This window comes from Babylonia areolata, chromosome 30, assembly GCF_041734735.1.
Source record: "Babylonia areolata isolate BAREFJ2019XMU chromosome 30, ASM4173473v1, whole genome shotgun sequence".
NCBI classification, from domain to species: Eukaryota; Metazoa; Mollusca; class Gastropoda; order Neogastropoda; family Buccinidae; genus Babylonia; species Babylonia areolata.
The window spans coordinates 14,908,684-14,918,683 of NC_134905.1; the positions used below are offsets into that span (position 1 = coordinate 14,908,684).

Sequence of the window (10,000 nt, forward strand, 5' to 3'; positions counted from 1 at the left end):
GGTACAGTGCATGTTTCAAGCGCTAGTTTGTAGCAGTGGCGGTACAGTGCATGTTTCAAGTGCTAGTTTGTAGCAGTGGCGGTTCAGTGCATGTTTCAAGCGCTAGTTTGTAGCAGTGACGGGTTAGTCCATGTTTCAAGCCATAGTTTGTTGAAGTCACGGGTAAGTCCATGTTTCAAGCCACACGCAGTTTGTTGAAGTGGCGGTTAAGTCCATGTTTCAAGCCCTAGTTTGTAGCAGTAACGGGTTAGTCCATGCTTCAAGCCACTAGTTTGTAGCAGTAACGGGTTAGTCCATGCTTCAAGCCACTAGTTTGTAGCAGTGACGGGTTAGTCCATATTTCAAGCCCGAGTTTGTAGCAGTGGCAGGTAAGTCCATGTTTGAAGCCCCTAGTTTGTTGATGTGACGGGTTAGTCCATGTTTCAAGCCCCTAGTTTGTTGAAGTGACGGGTTAGTCCATGTTTCAAACCCTAGTTTGTTGCAGTGACAGGGTTAGTCCAAGTTTCAAGCCCTAGTTTGTTGAAGTGACGGGTATGTTCATGTTTCCTCTTCTTCTTCTTCTTCTGCGTTCGTTGGCTGCAACTCCCACGTTCATTTCTATGTACACGAGTGGGCTTTTACGTGTATGACCGTTTTCACCCCACCATGTAGGCAGCCATACTCCGCTTTCGGGGGTAGTTCATGTTTCAAGCGCTAGTTTGTAGCAGTGGCGGTACAGTGCATGTTTCAAGCGCTAGTTTGTAGCAGTGGCGGTACAGTGCATGTTTCAAGCGCTAGTTTGTAGCAGTGACGGGTTAGTCCATGTTTCAAGCCATAGTTTGTTGAAGTGGCGGTTAAGTCCATGTTTCAAACCCTAGTTTGTAGCAGTAACGGGTTAGTCCATGTTTCAAGCCACTAGTTTGTAGCAGTGACGGGTTAGTCCATGTTTCAAGCCATAGTTTGTTGAAGTGGCGGTTAAGTCCATGTTTCAAACCCTAGTTTGTAGCAGTAACGGGTTAGTCCATGTTTCAAGCCACTAGTTTGTAGCAGTGACGGGTTAGTCCATATTTCAAGCCATAGTTTGTTGAAGTGGCGGGTTAGTCCATGTTTGAAGCCCCTAGTTTGTTGATGTGACGGGTTAGTCCATGTTTCACGCCATAGTTTGTTGAACTGACGGGTTAGTCCATGTTTCAAACCCTAGTTTGTTGCAGTGACAGGTTTAGTCCATGCTTCAAACCCCTAGTTTGTTGAAGTGACGGGTTAGTCCATGTTTCAAACCCTAGTTTGTTGCAGTGACAGGGTTAGTCCAAGTTTCAAGCCCTAGTTTGTTGAAGTGACGGGTATGTTCATGTTTCCTCTTCTTCTTCTTCTTCTGCGTTCGTTGGCTGCAACTCCCACGTTCATTTCTATGTACACGAGTGGGCTTTTACGTGTATGACCGTTTTCACCCCACCATGTAGGCAGCCATACTCCGCTTTCGGGGGTAGTTCATGTTTCAAGCGCTAGTTTGCAGCAGTGGCGGTTCAGTGCATGTTTCGACCACGCAGTGTTTGAAGGGACGAGCGCAGATGGACGGTGGAAGGAGAGAGACTGACTGACCACTGAAATTAAGTCACTGTCTCACAGTTGTCGGTCTTGGTGCAGTGAATTCAGCTTCGTGGAAGGAGGCCAGGGAGGTAATATACAAAGGGAAGTCACTAGCCTTAGCAACTTTCGGTTTCTCCGACTGAACTGACTTGTATTTTTGTAAGCGGCAGAAATCAGATCTCAAATAGAATCTGAACCTGTTGGTTACGGTAAGTATGTGTAATTAAAGGTAAATTTCAGGAAGGTGTGTGTGTGTGGTTGGGGGTGGGGTGCCTGGGTGCGGGTGTCCTTTCTTGAGGGAAATTAGAAAAACGGATGTGTGTTGTTAAGTGTATCCGTAACCATGACACTTTTTTTTTGGTGCCTGTTGTGAAGTGATAATGGAAGGGACATAATTCACATGATGAGTTGTGGTTCTAATGGTTCAAACATGTTCACTTTTTTTTTCTTTTTTCTTTTTTTTTAACAAACATATACAGCGCATATCTGAATACATGGTGTTGTTGTTGTTTTTTTGTTGTGAGATTTCTGTGTTTGATGGACTGATATGTGTTTTTTTTTCCAACAAATGTTTCAGTAAAACACACACAAAACACGCGCGCGCGAACATACACGCACGCGAACACACACACACACACACTGGCAACAGCTGCAATATTGTCACCATTAGATAAAATGAAATGCATGTATTAATGCATGCGTACAAAATAGAACAAAACAAAAAACAAAAAAAACAACAACTAGCAAACAAAAACAAAATAGAAATGAAAGGAAGAAGAAGAAGAAACAATAACAGCTGACCCAACAAGTCGGCCATGAATGCCCTCTTTGTAACTGCCAACGGTAGTTTCTTAATCTGAGTCATTTATTGGTGAAAGGGTTGAAGATATTTATGCAGATTTTGATCTGAAAATAGGTAGTGAACTGCCCATCTGTGCGTGTACAGGAAGGGAGCTCCACAGGGTTGCACATGAAAATGTAAAACTGGATGTGAATAGGTTATATATATATATATCTATGACGGGCGCAATAGCAGAGCGGTTAAAGCGTTGGACTTTCAGTCTGAGGGTCCCGGGTTCGAATCTCCTTTACGACGCCTGGTGGGTAAAGGGTGGAGATTTTTCCGATCTTCCAGGTCAGCATATGTGCAGACCTGCCAGTGCCTGAACCCCCTTCGTGTATATACGCAAGCAGAAGATCAAATACGCACGTTAAAGATCCTGTAATCGATGTCAGCTTTCGGTGGGTTATGGAAACAAGAACATATCCAGCATTCACACCTCCGAAAACGGAGTGTGGCTGCCTGTTACATGGCAGGGTAAAAACGGCCAAAAATGAAAAAGCCCACTCGTGTACATACAAGTGAACGTGGAGTTGCTGCCCACGAACGAAGAAGAAGCAGCAGCAGCTGCTATATCATTTCAGGTGCGTGGTAAAATGTACTTGTTAGAGCCGTATCGGCATGAGGGTCAGGTTAGCAGGTGTTTTCGATATCGGTGCCAAGTTATTTTGTGCGCTTTGTACACGAGTAACACTTTGTTGAACGTTTACTGTTTCTGTAACGGAGGGCTGTGTAATCAGGCTTGTTTTTCTGGGCCGGGTTGCACGAGCGAATTTAGCAGCGCTGAGTTTGCTTATCGTTAAGAAAGTTTCCAACTCAACGGTAAATATACTTTGGAACATCCTCACGGAAAATTCTGTATGCTCAAGAACATTCTCACGGTAAATTCCGTATACTTCGGAACATTCTCACGGTAAATTCCGTATACTTAAGAACATTCTCACGGTAAATTCCGTATACTTCGGAACATTCTCACGGTAAATTCCGTATACTTAAGAACATTCTCACGGTAAATTCCGTATACTTCGGAACATTCTCACGGTAAATTCCGTATACTTAAGAACATTCTCACGGTAAATTCCGTATACTTCGGAACATTCTCACGGTAAATTCCGTATACTTAAGAACATTCTCACGGTAAATTCCGTATACTTCGGAACATTCTCACGGTAAATTCCGTATACTTAAGAACATTCTCACTGTAAATTCCGTATACTTAGGAACATTCTCACGGTAAATTCCGTTTACTTACGAACATTCTCACGGTAAATTCCGTATACTTAGGAACATTTCTGAATGGATCTTCCTTCATAAAATCATGTCTTTTGGGCTTTTTTTCTGTGTTTGTGTAATCTGTGTTTACTTTTTTTTCTTTTTCTTTTTTTTTGCCATTTGAAAATAAATGTTTTCATGTTTGTTTCATATGCCGTTAAATACAAACTTTTTGTCTTGACAGCAAGAGACCACTAGATCTTGTAACCAGTCATAGACATGCTTTGTCATGTAGTTTCTTTCTTTTGGTATTTGTTCTTCTCACCTCAAACACTGTAGTGTGTGTGTGTGTGTGTGTGTGTGTGTGTGTGTGTGTGTTCGTTTGTTTTCTCCTCTGCTTGTGCTAGTCGCAGTAATTAATGATAGAGTTAGATAATACTAATAGATTCTCTGCATGTGCGTGTGTCTCGCTGTCTCTGTTGCTCTTTATCTAAGAATAAAATTCCGTTCGTTCGTTTGTTTTCTCTCTCTCTCTCTCGCTCTCTCTCTCTCTCTCTCTGTGGGGGTGGGGAGGGGGGAGGGTTACAAAAGCAGACAAACATGTTTCCATAGTCATTTTACTGTCAGGTTTTTAATTTCTTGTTCACACAAAACGTTGGCGCTTTTATGAAGACATCGACAATGTTCATCAATAGCAGTCGTGTTTCTTTAGTTCAAACAGAAACGTCCGATACGTTCGGACGTTACATTGATGTGTAGACTAGATCTGCCAAGGAGCTACGATCAGTACTGCCATATTTGATCAATAGCAGTCATGTTATCTTTAGATTACTCTCTCCATACAAACGGCGAAAGAGAAGACGTTAACAGCGTTTCACCCCAATTACCACTATCAAAATATTGCAAGCGGAAGGCTCTTATACTGAAGAGGTGAATGTTGTCAAAGAATACCACAATTCTGACGACGGAAGCTAAAGGTTGGGTTATTCAGACACCCACTGGACATCCGAGGGGTCTGTGTAGAGGAGAAGAGAGGACTGGCCGTACTGAGTGAGTTAAACAGAAACGTCTGATACGTTCGGGTGCTACATTGATTTATAGGCTAGATCTGCCAAGAAGCTGCGATTAACACTGCCATGTTATGGAATATAAATCTGATCATACCAATGAAAATATTCAAAAGGGATCTCACTCATCTAAAACATTATTCAGTTTGAAATGAGCATCAGAGCATAGAAATGCTGTTGATCATTTTAAAGGGATCTCATTCGTCCAAAAACGCTATTCACTTTTAAATCAGAATCGAGGCAAAGAAATACTGTTGCGTTTTACACTCACCATCATCCGCCAAAAGTGTTGGTTTTGTAAGCAAAAGTAGCGTCCTCTGTCTTGTCTCGTTAAAAACCCTTGTTGAAAAAAAAAAGTTCTCCACTGACTTTTTTGTACGCTTGAGGTAAACTCTTTTCAGATTTTTTAGAATAATATTCTGAAAGTATTGGTATAGACTGTTTTACAACACTACAGGTATGATCGTTCTCAAACTTGATATTCTATATATTTAACAAAGGCGTGAAGTATTTCTGGTATGTTTAGCTTTTAAAAAGCATCAATTTTCCATCTATTAGCATGGGTGTTACTTTTTAAATCATCTTTTGCTGATGCGGATTAAAAAAAACAACCATACCCCTCCCCTCGACCCTCCCTTCCCCTGCCCCCAGCCCTCCCCCCCGCGCCCCCCCCCCCCCCCCCCCCGAAAAAAAAACAATACACAAAACAAAAAAAAAAACACCCAAAACCCCACACACTCAAACTGAAATTCATCCAGTCATCGTCAAATCTCATAACGGAAGTTTGTAAGGGAAATCATTCACTGGGACAACATGCTGATGCGGGGTTGTCGTTCTTCCTTCTCCTCCAGAACTCGATCCATTCGTCCATCAAACATTGGGAAAAGTCCTCCTGGAAATTAAAAGATGAGATGCTGCCTTTACAGTAGATAATTATACATGGCATCAAACGCCTTTCATATAGTTTTAGACATAACTGTAAAAAAGAAAAAGAAAAAAAAAGGAAATTCGCTTCATTCACATACCCTAATGTACCATGTCATCATATATATATTGACACCATTTATATGACATAGACACCATTTACATACAGACAAAACTATATATATAAAAAAACAAAACAAAACAAAAAAAAAAAAACACACGGAAATATGCTTCAATCATATACCATAATGTACCATGTCATTACACATAGACACCATTTACATGCAGGCAAAGCTATGTCAAAAGGGAAATACGCTTCAATCAAATACCGTAATGTACCATGTTATCAGACATAGACACCATTTACATGCATAAAAAGCTATATAAATAGGACAATACACTTAACTCGCATACGCTAATGTAACCATGTCGTTAGACATAGACACCATTTACATGCAGATAAAATCTATACCATTTGCATGCAGACAAATCTATATATGTATATAACAAGAGAGGCAGGGCCTTCACGACACACTTTAAAAAAAAGGAAACAAATCTAATCGTTAAAATGTGTTCTGTATTTGTTATTATAAAGCTTTGCGTTAAAAAAGAAGTCCTAACCAGATTCTAACCCCACGTGTTCGGGTGAGAAGAAACTTGCCTTATCCATTACACACTATCATGGCTCCTTAACTGACGTTCTAAAATTTAACATTTGAACATACTTTTTTTAAAGGGTGATAAAATCAATTGCGGTATTCGCAGTGAGAATGCTGTTTAAATCATATTATTCTGGTGTATCTTGGGCATTCAAGAAATCTTTAAGGGCAATAAAAAATTCTTTTTAATGGCTATTGCCGCAATCACACTGCAACATTTAGCCGTTTTCACTAGATCTAGATAGATGTACAGATTTAGTTAACACACCCGCCGGTGATGTAGTACGACAAGGTTGATTCAATTTCTCGTTTATGTTCATTCTAGTTTTTATAGTTTTAAAGTTGATATGAAAATTTAGTATTTTGTTCAACTACACGTGAAAAGTACTTCTAAACGTCGTAAGAAGTGAAAAGGACTTCATTTTGAGAAAAGTCAAGACTGGAAATTTTTTCGTTTCATCGTGATCAGTTCAAGGGTATCAACTCGCATGGTTTACAATTTTTAACTGTGAATTCCGACTGGTTCTGTGGATATTTTTATGGCAGTTAGGGGCATAATCCAGTAAGTGATGAGGCGTTCACAAATCTTTCTCTGAATAAATATTTAACAGTCTCCTCCAACTTTCCATCACATGTTATCGTGTATTGTCCATTGAATATAGGATTGAACGGGCAGGTCAACAACTTGAAACAAAATGGCGTCGTTCGCGTTCGCGAAGAATATGAGCACGCGCTTTGAATGTGTATAAATATGTGTACGCAATGACCTTCAGGGTTCAGCCAACAGATCTGTAAAGTCCGCTCGTCGTATTGATTTTAGTATTTTCCGAAAAAGACCACTTGGGCGAATGAACATAGTGAAAGCCTTGTACACTGAGAGTAAAATACACAAGCTTTTTATGTATTGAGTATAATTTCAGAATGTAATGTTTAAGATGAGAAAGATCAGTTTAAAGCAAATTAAGTCCCCTAGCATTAATTACAGAGTAATTTCCCTTTTTTACTATCTGCACCAAACGTTTGCAAAATAAATAAAACTTCCATGCTTAGCAAAAGAAGTTCCTGTTTGAACAAAAAATGATAATAATGACTGCTCTTGTTGTGTCAGAATATCAGATCAAAGTGCCAAGTTTAGAGAATACAAAAAATATAAATATAACAGTAAATGCAGTTTGCATATACTTAGGCTTCATTTTGTATTTTTTTGTCCCCATCCCAGAGGTGCAATATTGTTTTAAGCAAGATGGCTGGAAAGAACTGAATTTTTCCTATTTTTATGCCTAATTTGGTGTCAACTGACAAAGTATTTGCAGAGAAAATGTCAATGTCAAAGTTTACCACGGACACACAGACACAGACACACACACACACACACACACAGAGACAACCGAACACCGGGTTAAAACATAGACTCACTTTGTTTACACAAGTGAGTCAAAAAGAACAAACAAGCAAGTACGGGTGTGTAAGTAGAGCACACGGCGGCCACCAAAAGCGGACGGGTTGTTTTGCTATACAACACAACACAACACAGCACAGCGCAACACAACACAACACAACACAGCCACAATACAGCACAACACAGCACAGCACAACGCAGCGCAACACAGCACAGCACAGCACATCACAGCACACTACACCACACCACACCACACACCACACCACAACACAACACAGTAAACACCAATAGAAGAAGAAGAAGAAGAAGAAAAAAAGAACAAACAAGCAAGTACCAGTGTGTAAGTAGAGCACACGGCGGCCACCAAAAGCGGACGGGTTGTGTCGCAGCTCACTGACCAGACCCAGGACGGCCTTGGCAGAGTACGTCGTGTCCAGAACCACTGACGTCTGGGCTGCCACACGCTGGATGAACTCTGACACACACACACACACACACACACACACACACAGACCATTCTTCACCCTCTGCCCAATACTGTTGCCACCACCACGCCCCGCCCTCCACCCCCCATCCCACCCCCCCTTTTTTTTTCCCCGTCTAATATCACTTAAAGTGGAAGACGTTAAACTGAAGACTACTACTATTACTGCTGCTACTACTACTACTACTACTACACCTTTTTGAGGCAGTGATCTTCTGTTGTGTGTGTGTTTGTGTGTGTGGGTGTGTGTGTGTTTTCTTTTCTTTCTTTTCTTTTCCCTCTCCAGTGTACAGGAACCTTTCAAGAACAAATACTTCTCTGGTTTCTAATTCTTCTCTAATTTTCTTGTGTGTTTTTCTTCTTCTTCTTCTTCTTCTTTTTTGTCTTCTCGCCAGAGCATAGACACCTTTTATGTTCAAATACTTCTCTCTTTTATCTCAACAACAACAACAACATCATCATCATCATCATCATCATCATCATCATCAATATCATCATCAACAACAACAACAACAACAGTAATGACAACTGTAACAACAACAGCAAGATCCAGACCAACGACAGCAAGAGCAACAGCAACAACAACGCCACAAAAACAACGGAAACAACAACGGTAACAACAACAACTGTAACAGCTGCAATAATTATAACAGCAGTAGCAACAATGATAGAACAACAACGACAGCAGCAACAGTGGCAGAAGCCGCAACCACATTGAAAACAACAGAAACACAATCAACACTACCGCCAACAACAAACGTCCTCCAAGCTCACCCATCTGTGCAGTGGTGCATAGCCCACAGCCTCTGTCACCACTAACTCTGTGTGTGTGTGTGTGTGTGTGTGTGTGTGTGTGTGTGTGTGTGTGTGTGTGCGCGTGCTTGCTTAGAATTGACTTCATCAAGATTTTGCGCCTTATAAACATTATTATTAGTAGTAGTATTTTTATGTATTTATCTATTATTTTTTATTTAGTTATTTTATTTATCTATTTATCTTATTTTGTTTTATTTTAATTAATTTATTATTTTATTTTATTTTATTTTATTTTATTTTCTCAAGGCCTGACTAAGCGCGTTGGGTTACGCTGCTGGGCAGGCATCTGCTTGGCAGATGTTGTGTAGCGTATATGGATTTGACCGAACGCAGCGACGCCTGCTTGAGCTACTTATACTGATACTGATACTGATACACCACTAACAACAGCGACAACAACCACAACAGCAGCATACAACAAAAACAACAGCAAAACTACCACTACAACAATGATATTATATAACAGCATATCATTATAATAATGTATATTATACAACAACAACAAGACCAGCAGCAACAAACATCCTCCAAGTTCACCCATCTGCTCAGTGGTGCACAGCGCATAGCCGCTGTCACCACTAACAACAGTAACAACAAAAACTACAACAACAGCAACGACAACGACAACCACAACAGCAACACACACCACCACCGTCACCACCAACAACAGCAACAACAATAACAACAGCAACAACATAAGTCCTTCAAGCTCACCCATCTGCTCAGTGGTGCACAGCCCATAGCCGCTGTCACCACTAACAACAGTAACAACAAAAACTACAACAACAGCAACGACAACGACAACCACAACAGCAACACACACCACCACCGTCACCACCAACAACAGCAACAACAATAACAACAGCAACAACATAAGTCCTTCAAGCTCACCCATCTGCTCAGTGGTGCACAGCCCATAGCCGCTGTCACCACTAACAACAGTAACAACAAAAACTACAACAACAGCAACGACAACGACAACCACAACAGCAACACACACCACCACCGTCACCACCAACAACAGCAACAAAC

General features: G+C 40.8%; 1 protein-coding gene across 1 annotated transcript in view; it reads right to left on the reverse strand.

The window, feature by feature from the left end:
* Positions 1–5,407: 5,407 nt before the first annotated feature.
* The window catches only part of LOC143275258 (uncharacterized), a 17,175-nt gene continuing 12,582 nt past the window's right edge, over positions 5,408–10,000 (reverse strand). Inside the window, exons 9-10 of the mRNA XM_076579234.1 lie at positions 8,003–8,143; positions 5,408–5,578 (exon numbers count right to left, since the gene is read on the reverse strand). Of these exons, the coding sequence (XP_076435349.1) occupies positions 5,487–5,578; positions 8,003–8,143 (233 nt within the window). The 3' untranslated portion in view covers positions 5,408–5,486. The remainder of the gene's footprint in view (positions 5,579–8,002; positions 8,144–10,000) is intronic.